The sequence below is a fragment of the Phacochoerus africanus genome, chromosome 6, assembly GCF_016906955.1.
Source record: "Phacochoerus africanus isolate WHEZ1 chromosome 6, ROS_Pafr_v1, whole genome shotgun sequence".
NCBI classification, from domain to species: domain Eukaryota; kingdom Metazoa; phylum Chordata; class Mammalia; order Artiodactyla; family Suidae; genus Phacochoerus; species Phacochoerus africanus.
In genome coordinates this window covers 94,465,614-94,484,648 of record NC_062549.1, presented here as the reverse complement: position 1 = coordinate 94,484,648, position 19,035 = coordinate 94,465,614, and the positions used below count along the sequence as shown (strand labels likewise).

The 19,035-nt window shown below is 44.7% G+C and overlaps 1 protein-coding gene across 5 annotated transcripts in view; it reads right to left on the bottom strand.

Moving 5' to 3' along the window:
• Positions 1–19,035, bottom strand: part of GON4L (gon-4 like) — an 84,040-nt gene that overhangs the window by 13,642 nt on the left and 51,363 nt on the right. For all 5 annotated transcript variants that reach the window (XM_047784351.1, XM_047784353.1, XM_047784355.1 and 2 more), the window contains 7 exons: positions 17,353–17,551; positions 16,734–16,820; positions 15,390–15,561; positions 13,526–13,670; positions 11,594–11,744; positions 3,135–3,251; positions 680–2,380 (listed from right to left, as the gene is read on the bottom strand). In XM_047784351.1, the coding sequence (XP_047640307.1) occupies positions 680–2,380; positions 3,135–3,251; positions 11,594–11,744; positions 13,526–13,670; positions 15,390–15,561; positions 16,734–16,820; positions 17,353–17,551 (2,572 nt within the window). The remainder of the gene's footprint in view (positions 1–679; positions 2,381–3,134; positions 3,252–11,593; positions 11,745–13,525; positions 13,671–15,389; positions 15,562–16,733; positions 16,821–17,352; positions 17,552–19,035) is intronic.

The window sequence follows — 19,035 nt, the reverse complement described above, 5'->3', positions numbered from 1 at the left end:
ACCCTTTCCCTCTCCTCTCACCTTAACTCCAAAACCATGTCCATAATACATTCAAAAGTCAAAATAAGAAGTTCCTGTTGTGACTCAGCGGGTCACGAACCCAACCAGTATCCATGAGGATGTGGGCTGGATCCCTGGCCTCGCTCACTGTATTAAAGGATCCAGCACAGGTTGTAGATGCAGCTCGGATCTGACATTGCTGTGGCTGTGGTAGAGGCCAGCAGCTGCAGCTCCAATTCAACCCCTAACCTGGGAACTTCCATATGCCCCACGAGCAGCCCTAATAAGCTGGAAAAAAAAAAGTCAAAATAAAAATGATGGGTGTTCCCGTTATAGCGCAGTGGAAACGGATCCAAATAGTATCCATGAGGATGCGGGTTCAATCCCTGGCTTCACTTGGTGGGTCAGAGATCCGGCGTTGCCCTGAGCTGTGGTGTAGGTCACAGATGTGGCTCGGATCCTGTGTTGCTGTGGCTGTGGTGTAGGCCAGCAGCTGCAGCTCTGATTTGACCCCTAGCCTGGGAATTTCCATATGCCGTGGGTACAGCCTGAAAAAGAACAAAAAAAAAAAAAAATGTTTTAGGACTATCTATAGCACAATGAGTAAGCAGGTGGCCTATTGATAAATTAAACCTATTACTGAATTCACAAATATTTCATAATATTCCCCAGCTCTCACCTGGAGTTCTGGGACAGAGAGCACAGACTCCTCAGAAGCTGATGACATCTCGTCTTCTTCATCTTGGGTAAGGTCATCGAAGTCCTCTTCTTCCTCTTCCTCTGGACCATCCTTCTCTCCTCCAGTTTCTGGCCCGGCCGGGGTGCCCACTGACTGACCATCAGCGCTGGATAAATCTTCAGGCTTCCCGGGGGGACTGCTAAGCACCATTTCAGGGTCAGTGGCGGAGGAGGCGTTCCTTGGGGATCCTTTGCCCACATCTCCTGAGTTTCCTTCATCAGGAGGCTCCTGAGAAGCAGAAGGGGTTTGAGCGGGCTGCCTCCTCTCCTCCTCCTGCTGTAGGACCATCTGCTTCTTCACCTCTCTGGCACCACTTGCCTCTTCACTTGGGAAGCCAGTGTTCAATTCCACAGAATGTTCCTCTTTGATGTCCTCACGAGTGTCCTGCTCTGCGCACTCAGCAGAGAGTTCCTCCCCAGGGTCTTTAGGTTCCATCTTGACGATTTCCTCTAAAGCCTCAGGGGAAGAGGTCAGAGATTCTTGGAAGGCCTGAGGCAGTGGTTCCAGAGCCTGCCTCCCCTCCTCTGTTTTCACAATCGTCCAGCCATAGGCACTGCTCTCCGACAGCTGCTCCTGGCACACCCTGTCCGGCGGTAGAGGCCCTGGGCTGTGCTCCTCCTTGGGGAAGACGGCGGCACAGAGAGGAGATGGTTCCTGAGGTTCTAATTTGGGTTCTAGGACTTGAAAGGCATTCTTCCCCTCAGCCAAAGGACAACCTATGTCCACACTCACTTGGGCCTTATCTTCAGGGGCAGATGGTACAGGAAGATTCACAGAGTTGCCAGAAACTATTAAGGGCGGGATGGAGGAGGCCACAAGGGGCTGGTTCAACGGACAGGGGAAGGAAGTAGGGTTAACCAAGAGGGTGGTGATGGGAATGGTCTGAGGACTCTGAGCCACAGTTGCACTGACGGGCTGGAGCATGTTGCAGCCGCTGCCGAGGCTCACAACCTTCACCGTGGCCGCAGGAACAGTGAAGATAATAGGTGCAGGGTGGATGAGGGGGGCAGGCTTCAGACAGAGAGAGGCCTTGGCCCCCTTTCTCCTTGAGGCTCTCCGTTTCACACACGGCTTTCGAAACCGAGAAGGACCCAGCGAGGGCAGCATTACCTTGGGCACGGGGGCAGAGGAGAGCAGGGTCTGGGGCTCGGGAAGAGGGAAGCTGGTCCTGGCCTCGGCCGGAGTGGTAGGCAGTGCCGCTGGAGACTCGAAACGCTCACCCGCAGCGACCCCCTGAGGAGGGCCGCCTGGCACTGGCTGTAAGACAGTGGCCGGCTGGATCATGTGAGGAATGCGGACCATCACTTTGCTCGGAGGGGCTTCTGCCTGAGCTGACCTCACTGGGGTCTTCCCAGAGCTGGAACTAGGCTGCAGAGAGGGGCTGGGTCTGATGAGGGGCTTCAGGACTGAGGACCGCTTCTGTCTCCAGGCCTTCCTGGAAAAGTAGTTGGCAACCGGCTTCAGCTTCAGGACTACCCCCTTAGGCAGCAACAGTGGGTACCGAGTTTCACTCCCCAGTTCTGAGCTGCCTTTGCCCAGGCCTGGCTCTGAGCTGATCTCAGCGCTTCCGGTCACGTGCCCCACCTCTCTAGCACCATCAGCTATGTGCTGCAGCTCCTCCTGGATGGACGGCAGACTGGCCTATGGGGAACAAGAACACTCAGATCTAGCACGTGCCAGAATCCGGTAAAAGTAACAGGGCCTTCCAGATATAAGGGACCTTGCCAGGGCAGTCTCAAGACAGCTTTTCAAGAAGGATTTTTCTGAACAGTATCAGACATTTCTACAAAGACTACATTCCAATTATATACTCTAGAAATTCATCTCTGAATTGCCTTTAAGAACTATCATTTTCATCACTACTTTTGTTTGGCCACGCCCGTGGCATGCTAAAGTTACCAGGCCAGGAATCGAACCCAAGCCACAGTAATGACAAGGAAGGATCCTTAACTGCTAGGCTACCAGGGAACTCCTTTAACCACTTTTTTTTTTCTTTTTTTGGTCTTTTTAGGGCCACACCCACGGCATATGGAAGTTCCCAGGCTAGGGGTCGAATCAGAGCTGTAGCTGCCAGCCTACACCACAGCCACAGCAACGTAGGATCCTTAATGCACTGAGTGAGGCCAGGGATCAAACCCAAGTCCTCATGGATGCTAGCTGAGTTTGTTACTGCTAAGCCACAACAGGAACTACTTTAACCACTATTTTTAAAACATTACAGAATCACCTACAGGGAAGATGGAGAAGTAGGAGAAGAGAGGTGACTGAGGAAGATTTCTTAAATCCTAGTTCTACAACTAAAGCATCAGAGGAAAGGTTTAAAGTAGCCTTGACGTTTCTGCCGAGTCTCTAGTGACCTTCTGCTTCAGACGTATTTCAAGGAGGAGGGCAGTACCTTTAACCAGAAAGGAAGCCGGTGTTCTTCCCTCTCTACAGGTGGCTTCCACTGATGTGGCTGGATCTCTTCACAGCACTTCATTAAGATGGGCAGCTGTTTGGTCTTCTTATAAAACTGAGTAAGAAGAAATAAAGCATGAGTCACAGTCCTTCCAGAAACACTGCCCTGTGTCAGGCTGGGGAGGGTGGTGGGCCGCCGTTTGAGACAGACACACACACATATCCACATAGACATATATACGAACAGCATATGCTGAAGGCTTCTGCATTTCAAATTACACTCATCTCTAATGAATAAAAATTTTACAATTACTCAAAATTTTCTGATGCGCTCCATTCTGGTCACCAGGAAGGGAAAAGTTTAGGTCACAGAGAGAAGGAAGCAGAGGATGAGAGTCATTTAAAATTTGCTCCTGGAGTTCCCATTGTGGCTCAGTGCTTAATGAATCTGACTGGGAACCATGAGGTTGTGGGTTCGATCCCTGGTCTTGCTCAGTGGGTTGAGGATCCGGTGTTGCCGTGAGCTGTGGTGTAGGTTGCAGACGCGGCTCGGATCCCGCATTGCTGTGGCTGTGGTGTAGGCTGGTGGCTACAGCTCTGATTAGACCCCTAGCCTGGGAATCTCTGTATGCTGTGGGAGCAGCCCTAGAAAAAGCAAAAAGACCAAAATAAATAAATAAACAAAGGCACTCTCTCAAAAAAATAAAAAATAAAAAAATAAAATTTGCTCCTGCCTAGCAGCTGCAATCAAAGTGCCTTAACCCTCATCCTGGCCACATGGAAGCTTCCTTTTAAGCAAATAATGGTGCGGAGGACATAAGAAGGGAAGGGAAAGAAGAACAGAAGGGCTGAGACAGTTCAATTTTAAGAGTAAATGAAGAGGGGAACTGAACTTAACACTGAGAGCAAGTATCAGGCTCTGGGCTACAAGCTGAGCATATGAGTAAGAGAAACAACTCCTGCTCTCAAGGAACTCAAAGACCAGTGAGAAAGACAGTCAAGTAGAAATGTCAATAATGACATTCTACGTACTTTTTTAAGTAGAAAGATGTGCACACACACAAAGGACACACAACTCACTTGAAGAACTAAAGATTTTTCTGGAGCAGGTACAACTACAGATGAATCTTTTTTGTTGTTGTTGTTACTTTTTAGGGCCACACCCAAGCATGTGGAGGTTCCCAGGCTAGGGGTCAAATTGGAGCTACAGCTACCGGCCTATGCCACAGACACAGCAATGCAGGATCCAAGCCGAATCTGCGACCTACACCACAGCTCACGGCAACGCCAGATCCTTACCCACTGAGTTGAGGCTGGGGATCGAACCCGAAACCTCATGGTCCTAGTCGGATTCGTTTCCACTGCACCAGGACAGGAACTCCTATAAATGAATCTTAATGAAACAGTTTGCTACATGAGGCAGGGGAGGGCAGAACACATGTTCAAAATCCTTAATGTGCTGAAGGAGCCACAAATAGACCAGTCTGGCTACAATTAAAGGAATGTGGAGACACTTCAGCAGACAAGTCAGAGGTAGGCAGGATAGGCCTTCTGTGACATACCAAGCAGTCTGAACTCTATGCTGAAGGATTAGATAAAGCTGGCTACGGCGCCCATCTGTGAAGGAGAGAATAAATGGAGCCAGAATCAGAAACACCAGTTAGAAAGCTACTGCATTAATGCAGGTGTACCAATGGCCTGCACTAAGGCAATGGGCAAGAGAGTAGGAAATAGAATAAGAAAACCGAGGACTTGCTGACAGACAGACATATGGGGAGTGATCGAGCAGGAGGAGTTGAGGGTATCTCCCAGGTTTATGGATTGAGGAAATGGCTAGACAAGAATGTCATATGCTGGGGCCACGCCTGCAGCATACAGAGATTCCCAGGCTAGAGGCTGAATCAGAGCTACATCTGCCAGCCCACACCACAGCCAAAGCCACGCCAGATCTGAGCTGCATCCGCAACCTATGCCACAGCTTATGGCAACAACAGATCCTTTACCCACTCAACAAGGCCAAGGTTCGAACCTGCGTCCTCAGTGACACTATGTCGGGTTCTTAACCTCCCTGAGCCAAAACAGGAACTCCTGAATATATTTCTTTCTTTGATGACATTTGGGTTTTGTAAAAAATCACCAGGACGTATGTATGTGTATGAGTTTTTAGACTTTATTTGATTCCCATGATATATTTGTCTATCATCACAACCTTACCACATTGTCTTGACTACTGTGACTTTTAGTGCGTCTTACAATGAGATGGCATAATTGTTCTAGCTTATTCTTTGATTTTAAAATTGTTTTGACTATTCCAGGTCCTTTTATACCTGTGAATCAATTTTAGAATAAGCTTATTAATTTCCACTGCTGTGACTTTTAAGTAAGATTGCTTGAATCTGTCATTCAAATTTGGGGAGGATGCATTATCGTAATACCAATGCTTCAAGTTTATAAACTTGAACTCGTAATACTGTGTATTTCTCTCCAATTAGTCTCCTGGAATATCTCTCTGTAATGCTGTGTAGTTTTTAGTATAATGATCATGAACTTTTTAAGTTAAATTTTTTTCGATTAAGTTTAATTTTCCATTTGTTGTTACTATATAGAAATACAATTGATTTGATGTAATAAACTTATACCCCAATGGGGGAAAAAAAAAAGAATGTCATATGCAAAGAACAGATTGAAGAAGGGGTAAGTTGGTGGGGAGGGGGGTTAGCTGGGGGCAGTGGCAACAACTGGGGGTGCAGAGGGAGATACAGTTCAGCTTAAGGCTTGAGTGAGGCAACTGCACTGAGAATTCCTTTAAACAGGCAACTTCCCTAAGCAGGAGCTCAGGAGAGAAATCTGGAGCAAAGATACAGATTTAAAAATCGCAAAAAAACATATAATACCAAAAATCATGAATTTGGTGGGACTACACATTGTGAATTGACTGTGGAACACTGCCATTTAACGGCAGAGCAGGGGAAGAAGAGTTCAGGAAGGAGCAGCCTGAGGTAAGTGTCCTCGCACCACAGGAGATCAGAGCACAGGAGTCTGAAGAAGGAATGTATGGACTACAACAGCAACCACAAAGTTAAATGGGAGAAGAGTGGAAAAGTATCCACTGGATAACCACTGGGGAAACATTCCAGGATCTTCATGGGTACAATATCCACATTTTCACAGGTTAAGGAGTTAAAGGGGTAACTTACTATTAAAAGAAGCAGATTGGACACGTTCATTTGGCTGTGTTCCCTCTTGAAACCCCATGAAAAGAACAGAAAGGTTATGTTTGTGTTTTTGTTTGTTTGTTTTGTTTTGGTCATGGCGTGTAGTGGCCTCATGTGGGATTTCAGTTCCTAATCAGGGACTGAATCTGGGCCACAGTGGTGAAAGAGCTGAATCCTAACCACTAGACCACCTGGGAATTTTTGAAAGGTAAAAGCCTACAAGGAGAGAGAGAATGGGAGAGATGGTAAAAGTAACACAATTTTCAAAGCTAAAAAGCAGATGGATGAGTGGTAACTGACAGAGGAGAATCAAGAAAATCAAATTCTATTTGGAGAAAGGTTAAGGGCCAACTGAATTTATGCCAAAGGCTGGTAAAAGGATAAGCTACCAGATACTTCCAGAAGTGGAGGTAAACCTGGAATTAAAAACAAGTCAAGGATGGAGTTCCCGTTGTGGCTCAGCGGGTTAAGAACCCAAAATGGTATCCATGGGATGTAGGTTTGATCCCTGGCCTCACTCAGTGCGTTAAGGTTCCAGTGTTGCTGCAGGCTGCGGCGTAGTTCAAAAATGAGGCTCAGATCTGGCATTGCTGTGGCTCTGGCCTAGGCCAGCAGCTACAGCTCCAATTCAACCCCTAGCCTGGGAACTTCCATATGCCGTGGGTGTGCCCCTAAAAAGCAAAAAAAAAAAGCAAGTCAAGGAGTTCCTGTGGTGGCGCAGCAGAAACAAATCTGACTAGGAACCATGAGGTTGCGGGTTCAATCCCTGGCCTCGCTCAGTGGGTTAAGGATCCGGTGTTGCCACGAGCTGTGGTGTAGGTTGAAGACGCGGCTCGGATCCCGAGTTGCTGTGGCTGTGGCGTGGGCCGGCGGTTACAGCTCCGATCAGACCCCTAGCCTGAGAACCTCCATGTGCCCCAGGTGCAGCCCTAGAAGACAAAAAGACAAAAAAATTAAAAAGTTAAAAACAAATAAATAAATAAAAACAAGTCAAGATGAGGAGGACAGGTTTTAAATCTGTTGAAAAGGCAATTGGACCCCAAACGCCACCTCTTGTTTGACGGAGCCAGCTTCTCCCCCTACCCTGGCAGAAGCATTGTGAAAAAGATGGTCTCTGAAACAAGGCTGTGGGGTATAGTTGAGGAAAGGTGTACGATGCCAATCAGATATAGAAAACTCCAGCCTCCTTCTCTGGCTTTCCCACATTCCCTCTTCCATCTGCTATTCAATGAACAAAAACAAAAAATAGCTGCAGGTAAATTAATGAAACTAGAACACACCCTCGCACCATGCACAAAAATAAACTCAAAATGGCTTAAAGACTTAAACATAAGACATGATACCATCAAATATCTGAAAGAGAACATAGGCAAAACATTCTCAAAATAAATCTTACAAATGTTTGCTTAGGTCAGTCTCTTAAGGCAATAGAAATAAAAGCAAAAATTAAACCAAAGGGACCTAATCAAACTCACAAGCTTTTGCACAGCAAAGGAAACCATAAACAAACAAAAAAGATAACCTATGGAACGGGAGAAAATAGTTGCACAAGATGTAAACAACAAGGGCTTAACTCCAAAATATGCAAACAGCTCATACAACTCAACAGCCAAAAAGCAAACAATCCAACCGAAAAATGAGCAGAAGACCTAAACAGACATTTCTCCAGAAAAGACATATGGATGGCCAACAGGCCCATGAAAAATGCTCAGCATCACTAATTATTAGAAAAATGCAAGTAAAAACTACAATGAGGTACTACCTCACACTAGTCAGAATGGCCATCATTAACAAGTCAACAAATTAACAAATGCTGGAGAGGGTGTGGAGAAAAGGGAACCCTCCTACACTGTTGGTGGGAATGTAAATTGGTACAACCACTATGGAGAACAGTATGGAAGTACCTCAGAAAACTAAATATAGAACTACCATATCGGAGTTCCCATCGTGGCGCAGTGGTTAACGAATCCGACTAGGAACCATGAGGTTGCGGGTTCGGTCCCTGCCCTTGCTCAGTGGGTTAACCATCCGGCGTTGCCGTGAGCTGCGGTGTAGGCTGCAGACGCGGCTCGGATCCCGCGTTGCTGTGGCTCTGGCGTAGGCCGGTGGCTACAGCTCCGATTCAACCCCTAGCCTGGGAACCTCCATATGCCGTGGGAGCGGCCCAAGAAATAGCAGCAACAAAGACAAAAAAGACAAAAAAAAAAAAAGAACTACCATTTGACTGAGCAATCCCACTCCTGGGCATACAGCCAGACTAAACTTTCATTCCAAAAGATACATGCATCCTATGTTCATTGCGGCACTATTCACAATAGCTAAGACATGGAAAACAACCTAAATGTCCATCAACAGATGAATGGATTAAGAAGATATGGCATATATATACAATGGAATATTAGCCATAAAAAAGAACAAAATAATGCCATCTCTCAGCAACATGGGTGAAATTAGAGATTCTCATACTAAGTGAAGTCAGGCAGAAAGAGAAAGACAAATACCATACAGTATCACTTATATGTGGAATCTAAAATATGGCACAAATCTAAAATCTACAAAACAGAAACAAAGTCATAGACATAGAAACAGACCTATGGTGGCCAAGGAGGAAGGGAGAGGAAGTAGGATGGATGGAGAGTTTGGGGTTGCAAACTATTATATTTAGAATGGATAAGCAATGATGTCCTACTGTACAGCACAGGGAATTATATCCAACCTCTTATGATAGAACATGATGGAAAAGAATATTAAAAAAGAATGTCATGGAGTTCCCGTCGTGGCGCAGTGGTTCACGAATCCGACTAGGAACCATGAGGTTGCGGGTTTGGTCCCTGCCCTTGCTCAGTGGGTTAACGATCCGGCGTTGCCGTGAGCTGTGGTGTAGGTTGCAGACGCGGCTCGGATCCCGCGTTGCTGTGGCTCTGGCGTAGGCCGGAGGCTACAGCTCCAATTCGACTCCTAGCCTGGGAACCTCCATATGCCGCGGGAGCGGCCCAAGAAATAGCAACAACAACAACAACAAAAAAAGAATGTCACTTTGCTGTATAGCAGAAGCTGGCACAATACTGTAAATCAACTATAATTTTAAAAATGTTTTATAAAAGAGAGAATAGAACAGGATAGAAAGCCCAGAATTAAACCCACGCACCTACAGCCAACTCATCTATGACAAAGGAGGCAAGGATATACAATGGAGAAAGGACAGCTTGTTCAATAAGTGGTGCTAGGAAAACTGGACAGCCACACGTAAAAGAATGAAATTAGAACACTCCCTAACACTATACACAAGAATAAACTCAGAATGGATTAAAGACTTCGATATAAGACCAGACACTATAAAACTCTTAGAGGAAAACATAGGCCAAACACACTCTGACATAAACGACAGCAACATCTTCTCAGATTCACCTCTTAGAGTATTGACTATAAAAACAAAAATAAACAAATGGGACCTAATCAAACTTAAAAGTTTCTGCACAGCAAAGGAAACCCTAAACAAAATGAAAAGACAACCCACAGAATGGGAGAAAATCTTTGCAAGTGAATCAACTGACAAGGGATTAATCTCCAAAATTTATAAACACCTTCTGCAGCTCCATACCAAAAAAACAAACAACCCCATCCAAAAATGGGCAGAAGATCTAAACAGACAGTTCTCCAAAGAAGACATACAGATGGCCAAAAAACACATGAAAAGATGTTCAACATCACTCATCATTACAGAAATGCAAATCAAAACCACTATGAGGTACCGCCTTACACCAGCCAGAATGGCCATCATCCAAAAGTCTACAAACAATAAATGCTGGAGAGCGTGTGGAGAAAAAGGAACCCTATTACACTGTTGGTGGGATTGTAAATTGGTGCAACCACTGTGGAAAACAGAATGGAGATTCCTCAGAAAACTAAAAATAGAACTACCATTTGATCCAGCAATCCCACTCCTGGGCATCCAGAGAAAATCACGACTCGCAAAGACACGTGTACTCCGATGTTCATTGCAGCACTATTTACAATAGCCAACACATGGAAACAACCTAAATGTCCATCGACACAGGAGTGGATCAAGAAGATGTGGTACATACACACAATGGAATATTAGCCATAAAAAGGAATGAAATAATGGCATTTCAGCAACATGGATGGACCTAGAAATTATCATGCTAAGTGAAGTCAGCCATACAATGAGACACCAACATCCAATACTTTCACTGACATGTGGAATCTGAAAAAAGGACAGACTGAACTCTGCAGAACAGATACTGACTCACAGACATTGAAAAACTTATGGTCTCCGGAGGAGACAGTTTGGGGTGGGGGATGTGCTTGGGTTATGGGATGGAAATCCTGTGAAATTAGATTGTGATGATCATTATACAACTACAGATGTGATAAATTCATTTGAGTAATAAAAAAAAATAATATAAAAATAAATAAATAAATAAATAAAAATAAAGAAGAAAGAATGGGGAGTTCCCGTTGTGGCACAGCAGAAATGAATCCGACTAGTATCCATGAGGATGTGGGTTCAACCCCTGGCCTTGCTCAGTGGGTCAGGGTTCCAGTGCTGCTGTAGTGTAGGCTGCACAAGTGGCTCGGATCCCAAGTTGCTGTGGCTGTGGTGTAGGCCGGCAGCTGTAGCTCTGATTCGACCCCTAGCCTGGGAACTTCCATATGCCTCGGGTGTGGCCCTAAAAAAGAAAAAAAAGAGAGAATGAATGGCTAAAGGGAAAAAGATTCAAGGAGTATTATATTTTACTTATTTTTTTGCTTTTTAGAGCCGCACCTGTGGCATATGGACGTTCCCAGGCTAGGACTTAAGTCAAAGCTACACCTGCCGGCCTACACCACAGCCACAGCAACTGAGATTCAGGCCATCTGTGACCTAAACCACAGCTCATGGCAATGCCAGATCCTCAACCCACTGAGCAAGACTGGGGATTAAACCCACATCCTCATGGATACTAGTTGGGTTTGTTACTGCTAAGTCACAATGGGAACTCCTCAAGAAGTATTTTAAAATTTGAACAAACTTTTTTGGAGGAGTAATATCCATAACAGAAAATGATACTCCAGAGAAAAATACTGGATCACTGTCCTTTGAAAGGCAAGAGGACAATTAACCTAGTGCACAGGAGGGAGGAACTAGCCTTAGGTAAAAGGCTATTCGTTGAGACTAAGAAGGAAAAGGATGGGCTGCCCACAGGCGAGATCTTTGGTAGATCATGCAGAGAGCGCTTACTTTAATGATGTTGTCAGGAGCTCTGCTCAAGTTGAGGTTCTTGATTCGCACTGTCAGCTGGCGGGCAGTCTTGCAAGTGAGAAGGTACTTGCTGATTAGAGGCTTAGGAAACTTAGTCCCTTCAAAGTGCTTCAGTCCTAAAGCCAACAAACTGAGAAAGGGGCAATAACATGCAATCTCAAATCACAATCCCTCTGCGATTCTCAATTCACAGTCCCCTCCCAAACTAACTCCACATTCTACGATCCACTTATTCTTTTTCTTTTTTTTTTATAGCCACACCTGCGGCATATGGAGGTTCCTGGGCTAGGGGTTGAATTGGAGCTGCAGGTGAGGTTTACACCACAGCCACAGCAACACAGAATCTGAGTCGCATCTGTGACCTACACCACGGCTCACAGCAACAAGAGATCCTTAACCCACTGAGCAAGGACAGGGATCGAACCTTCGACCTCAGGGATACTACCTCAAGTTCATTAACCACTGAATCACAAAGGGAACTCCCAAAATGTTCATAAGCTTTACCAAATAATCTCACTGTTGAAAATTTCCCAAAGAGATAAAAACTTAAAGGATTTTCAAAAGCTCTATGCTCTGTGACCTTGGTGAAGCCTCACTTAACAACAGTTAAATGGTGGGGAGGGAGTGGTAAATAAAAGGACTATCATAGGGCTATTAATATTGCTTTAGAAGAGGAGTTCCCACATGGCTCAGCTGGTTAAGAATCCAGTGCTGTCACTGCAGGGGCTAGGGTCAATACTGTGGCATGGGTTCAGTCCCCGGCCTGATAATTTCCATATACCACAAGCACGGCCAAAAAGAAAACAAAAAACCAGAGTTCCCGACATGGCACAGCTGAAACAAATCTGACTAAGAACCACGAGGTTGCAGGTTTGATCCCTGGTTTCGCTCAGTGGGTTAAAAATCAGGCGTTGCCATGAGCTGTGGTGTAGGTCGCAGACGTGGCTCGGATCTGGCATTGCTGTGGCTCTAGCATAGGCCGGCAGCTACAGCTCTGATTCAACCCCTAGCCTGGGAACCTCCATATGCTGCAGGTGCGGCCCTAAAAAGAAAAAGGGGGGAAAAAAAAAAGCAAATATTGCTTTAGAAGTCAATATACAGAAACCCAGGGGCAAACAAAAATGAAAACAACAACAACAACAACAAAACAGGAAGTTCCCTAGTGGCTCAGTGGGTTAAAGATCTGGCATAGCTACTGGGTCACTGCTGTGCCGTGGGTTCAATCCCTGGTCTGGGAACCTCTGAGTAATGTGGGAGTGGCAAAAAAAAAAAAAAAAAAAAAGTAAAACAAAATTATGCTTAAACTGCCAACAATTATAGAAGAAAAGGAAAAAGAAAAATCATTATCTTGGGGTGGTTAGAATAATGGATAAAAAACTTGTTTTCCTTTGAAAACTTGCCTCCAACAGTATCATGAAACTAGTTTTTATAATAAATAAAGACAAAAAAATTACACCTTTCAAAAATGTGTATGTCGGAGTTCCTGTCGTGGCTCAGTGGTTGACGAATCCGACTGGGAACCATGAGGTTGCGGGTTCCATCCCTGGCCTTGCTCAGTGGGTTAAGGATCCAGCGTTGCCGTGAGCTATGGTGTAGGTTGCAGATGCAGCTTGGATCCCGCGTTGCTGTGGCTCTGGCATAGGCCAGCGGCTACAGCTCCAGTTAGACCCCTAGCCTGGGAACCTCCATATGCCACGAGAGCGGCCCAAGAAATGGCAAAAAGACAAAAAAAAAAATGTGTATGTCATTCCCTAAAAAGAGTAGTGTTTGGCACCGCCAGAACAAGCACACACTAGACAACTGTGCCCAGCTTCACTGCTTGTCTTTTGGTCTTTTGTGTCCATTCTTTATTATATAGGTTTTCTCCTTGGGCTAGTCTGTGATTTTGTTCCCCCTACAGTAAATCCTTACTTGTCCTCAGCCTTGGTGAAGAAAATCTTATCCTGGGGATTCTTTGCCTTCAGAGAACACACTGGAAGTAGCTCTGGATACATGAAAACCTTGCTTGTGGCTAGAATCCAAGCCACTTGCTTTGGCAAACAGGGAAATTCGTGGGCTGTAAGAAAAAAAAAAAAATCCATGGTAAATGAAATTATAGAACAAAAGAGGACTTCACAAAAGCTTCCGAATAGCCGTCTTGCATTTAAACAGAGCCACCACTGCCTAACTCAATGCCCTCTCACCGACAGCCACCAGCCAAAGTTTTCACACCCTCTCTCAGCCTGATACACACCTAACAGGAGTCCCATTCACTGTTACTAAAAGTTGATTCTCTTATTCTTTCCTAGTGGAACACGTAAAACACTAAGGCACATAAATGCTTATAAAGCACCTGGTAATACCTGGCAGATAGTGTGTGCTCAAAAAATTTTTACCTCCTTCCCCCTTTAAATCCTTGAAAGATAAGTGACCTTCAACAATGCTCTTTCTTCCAGAGTAAGATCCCAACTTCTTTTTTTTTTTGGTCTTTTTGCCTTTTCTAGGGCCACTCCCACGGCATATGGAGGTTCCCAGGCTAGGGGTCCAATCGGAGCTGTAGCCACAGGCCTACGCCAGAGCCACAGCAATGTGGGATCCAAGCTGCATCTGCAACCTACACCACAGCTCACAGCAACGCCAGATCCCCAACCCACTGAGCAAGGCCAGGGATGGAACCCGCAACCTAATGGTTCCCAGTCGGATTCGTTAACCACTGCGCCACAACAGGAACTCCATAAGATTCCAACTTTTTTAATCTCCCTCACAAATCTGGTATCCCAGATTTTAATTTATTTGATTCTTACTTAACTTTCATTAAGTTCTCCCAGATTCCTCCTGAGGTTGGGAACAAAGAAACCATAAAAAGAATGAGACAATTCCGTCTCATTCATTTCTGTCTTGCTGTCTAACCCTCTCAATTCTGGGCATTTCCAGAGATAAGCACTACTATAGCCCTATTTCTCCTTCTGTAAATGTTACTTTTATATTCCCAGAAGAAAAACACAGGACACCATATGTGTAAGTTACTACTGTAGTTAGGTGTTGAATTAGGTTTTCATTATCAATATACAACTAATAGTTTGAGATCGGTGTCTAAGATATAATGCACTTAAATTCAAGTGTATTCAACTTATCTGCAAAAGTTAGAGATTTCAACTCAAATCCAAAGACAAACCTGAATCTGGAGCAAAACACTGACTGACTTGCTAAACCAGGAACAAATCAGAAGTAAACATCTGGTTTAAAGGAAGCAAATATTTTCTCAAAAACTACTACAGCAAAGAAAGGCAGAAACCAAATCTGAAAATTTCTTTAAAACACTGAACATGGCAAACGTACAATATCTCTAATTTGTTCCTAACTTCCAAATCAAGGTGTCACTCAAAATGGAGACACCACTACAATCACTATGGGAAACAAAACAATTTTGAGAAGAGAGCAAAAGCCTAAACCCAACCCAGCTTTGCTACCTGAGTCCTGTCTCTATCAGACAGCAACTGGTCTTGACCTGACTTCTGATATTGACCCTCATATCTATTTAAGTCCAGTTCTTAACACTGAGTCCCATTATCGCTACTCCCCCAAAACCCTGTCCTGGCCACTGCTCTCTCCCTTACTTCAGTCCAAGTATTATTACCTAATTCTAGAACGAAGACAATGAGCACAAAGGGAGGATAAAAGAGAGAAGAAATTACAAACATCCTGTCTCCACCATCCCCAGGAAACTTATCTATGGGATAAGATTCCCATCTCTAATTGTAAGTAAGAACTTAAAGTGGACACATCTGTCCCCTACCAGTCTTCTTGACAGTTTTTCGAGGACTCCAGTCAACGCTGACATGTGTGTTGAAGTCTTCAATGAGCTGCATGGCTCCCATCAGGTTACAGGGTTGGAACAAGGTCTGAAACTTGGGGTTGAACTGATGATGAAGAGCAATGGAGCTTTGAGCAAAGGTCCCCAACTCTTTCTAGGAAAACAGGACACAAAGGAAATCTAAGTTCCAGACAATTAATATCGGTAGCTCCTAGCCTTTGAGTGAAAAACTGTCCTTCCTACAGCAGGATAAAAACAGGTAAAAATCATCATGAAGTTCTTTCATAATTGACATATTCCACTGACACTGCTGTTTTGCTGAGTCCTCAGATATTCGGGGATTCAAGTATACTAGTTCGTTCTTGTTCTATTCTCAGCCTGAGTGTTCCTCAGCCTTTTGGATGTATAGTCTAGCTTCCCAGGTGGAATTAAAATTCTTAAGACTGAGAGCCATTACTTAAAAAAATTTTTTTTCTTTTAAGGGCAGTACCCATGGCATATGGAAGTTCAACCCCCCAGGCTAGGGGTTGAATTGGAGCTGCAGCTGCTGGCCTAGGCCACAGCCACAGCAACGGGGAATCCAAGCTGTGTCTGCAACCTAGGCCGCAGCTTGCAGCAATGCCGGATCCTTAATCCACTGGAGGCCAGGGATCAAACCCGCATCCTCACAGCTACCAGTCAGGTTCTTAAACCACAGAACCACAATGGGAACTCCTGTTGTTGTTTCTTTGAATAACACCTAGAACAAAGTACTTCTCATGATCCTCTGAACATGAGAAGAGGGAAATAAACCCTGTTGACTATGCAGGAAAACTCAAGACAACCAGCCAACATATTACTCAAACTCCAAAGAGACTTATCCAAGAGGCAAAAAACATCCTCATTACCTACCCCAAAATTTAGAAGCAATTTCAATAGGATTTTAAAAACTAAAAATAAAACCCCTTCCTCCAAAACACTTCAAAATGCCATGAGCAAAATTAATTCTACATACAAAATACTGATACTGAGTTTCATAAATGCTTAATGAATTCAATAAAAAGAAGAGAAGTTCCAAAACCCTAATATGGGTGGATCTAAAGGTGAGGAAGAGAACCCAATAGAAAAGAGGAACCGACCGTCTTAAGAAAACTGAATATACTCTCCGTCCTTTCATGGGAATCACTGACTTATGTTCCCTCAGCAAACACAGGAAGTCATATGAAGAATTACCAAAACACACAGAGGAGAACAGATGTAGCTTATGATGGGTGAATATCTGTGAAAAATGACTTTCCAATTAATTCATATGCAATTCTTCAGAGTTAGGGATATTTGAAACCTTACAAGAAATATCCTGGTGGTACTGGCCTCCGAACTGAGATTGGGGTTGGAGGTGGCGAGAAGGTGAATTTGCGTCAATAGCTGAACATGCTGGGGAGGGAAAGAAAATAATATAGTGACATGTTATGATGGTGTCATTGCAGGAACCCAGAAGACCTTATTATCAAGATGTTAGCGACTCTATCACACATGTTTCGCTTTCTAGAGAGACTATGAGAACAACACAATACGTTGGTATGAATTTTTTTTCTCAGATGTGTTCCCCTTGAGCAAAGTGACGGAACCAGAGGAAGTTTAACCTCAAGCCAGAGCGACTGAGAGGAGAAAGAAGAAAAAAATTGACTCTGGCAGCAAGGCTGTTAATTCAGAAGGGATTACTCAAGATTCTTTGAACTCGATCATCCTGAATACCATCAGGGTCCTTAGGTTCATTCTTACCTGAGCCATGAGGACACGAACATGACCACCTGTCAAGGCCCTAAGTGATGTGAAGATCCTGTTGTCCTGTGGTTTCAATGGTTATCAAGACACCTATTTCTGACTTTTACGAAGCTGCTAATTTTTAGCTTCGGAGGCAGGCCAAGGGCTGATCCAATATTAACATGACCAAGAAGAATCTTACCTGCTGCATCTGCTGCTGGAGCCTCCTCCTCTGTGCTGGGTCTAGAATCAGAGTCTGATGAACTTTCTCACTCTGGGGCTTAACCCTCTCGACCTCCTGTTGCTGTTTGGCTGAAGACTTCTTCATCTTCAACTGTTCAAGCAGCTCCTTCACTGTGCGATGTTGCTCATTTAGCAAGTTGGCTAGTGGTTCCTCAAATCTATCCCCAACAAAGAGATGACTGGATTTGAACATTTTCTGAGTCCATAACACACCTAATCCCTTCTAATGGTGGGCTGAGAGAGTCTTGGCAATTTCCACCTACTACTAATGCCTAAATCTCACTGGAGCCAATATGCAAACTCCTAGCCTGTCCAAATCCTCTCCCAAAGCTGTTATGTAGATTCAAATAAAACGCTTCTGAATTGTCTTCTGCTCATTCTTCTAGTCAGTCCTCTAAGTAATAGAAAAATGAAGGGGAAATTAAACAAAAATCTAGGAGTTGGGAAATGCCTAGATAACAAAGCCGTCAAGGAGCTAATGGAAACACATCATTTTTGCATCACACTGATATCCACATTAATCTGGGATTTGTTCTTTTTTTTTTGCCATTGCTTGGGCCGCTCCTGCGGCATATGGAGATTCCCAGGCTAGGGGTCCAATTGGAACTGCAGCTGCCGGCCTACACCAGAGCCACAGCAATGCGGGATCCAAGCCGCATCTGTGACCTACACCACAGGTCACGGCAACGCCAGATCGTTAACCCACTGAGCAAGGGCAGGGACCAAACCCACAACCTCATGGTTCCTAGTCGGATTCGTTAACCACTGCACCACGACGGGAACTCCTGGGATTTGTTCTTAATGGTGATACAGAATCTTCTCAAAGCACATCATTTGTTCTCTAATCTACCTATTGCGTCTCAGGTCTAGCTTCTTCCATTCTCCGACTCCTATTCATTCAGGCTGCCCCGCCTTCCTTTCTTAAAAAGTCAGACTCTATGGCCGTTCCCTTGTGGCACAGCAGGTTAAGGATTAGGTACTGTTGAGAGTTCCCATTGTGGTACAGTGGAAATGAATCCAACTAGTATCCATAAGGATTTGGGTTTGATCCCTGGCCTCAATCTTCAGATAAGGGAACTGGCATTGCCGTGAGCTGTGGTGTAAGTCGCAGACGCAGCTCAGATCCCGAGTTGCTGTGGCTGTGGCATAAACACAAAGCTATAGGCAGCTATAATTCTGATGCAACCCCTAGCCCATATGCTGTGGGCTTTGCCCTTAAAGAAAAAAAAAAAAAAAAGGATTAGAGGTTGTCACTGCAGTGGCTTGGGTCCCTGGCCCAAGAACTTCTCATGCTGTGGGCACAGCCAAAGATTCTAGCATTAAGCAAGAAATAGATGTACTAAAATACATGGTAGTTTAGATGAACTGTGAGAGGTTGGTTCAGGTGTTACACTACTAATCTCCACGAAAGTATCTTCTTTTAGCCCTCTAAATTCCTCTTCCAGGTTTTCTAACCCTAGCCTCACACCCATACCTCCTGAGAGAGACTGACTGTGTCCAGAGCTGGAGTAAGAATCCAAATACCCAGCATGGGAGTTCCCATCGTGGCTCAGTGGTTAACAAACCCAACTAGTATCCATGAGGATGTGGGTTCGGTCCCTGGCCTCGCTCAGTGGGTTAAGGATCAGGCATTGCCATGAGC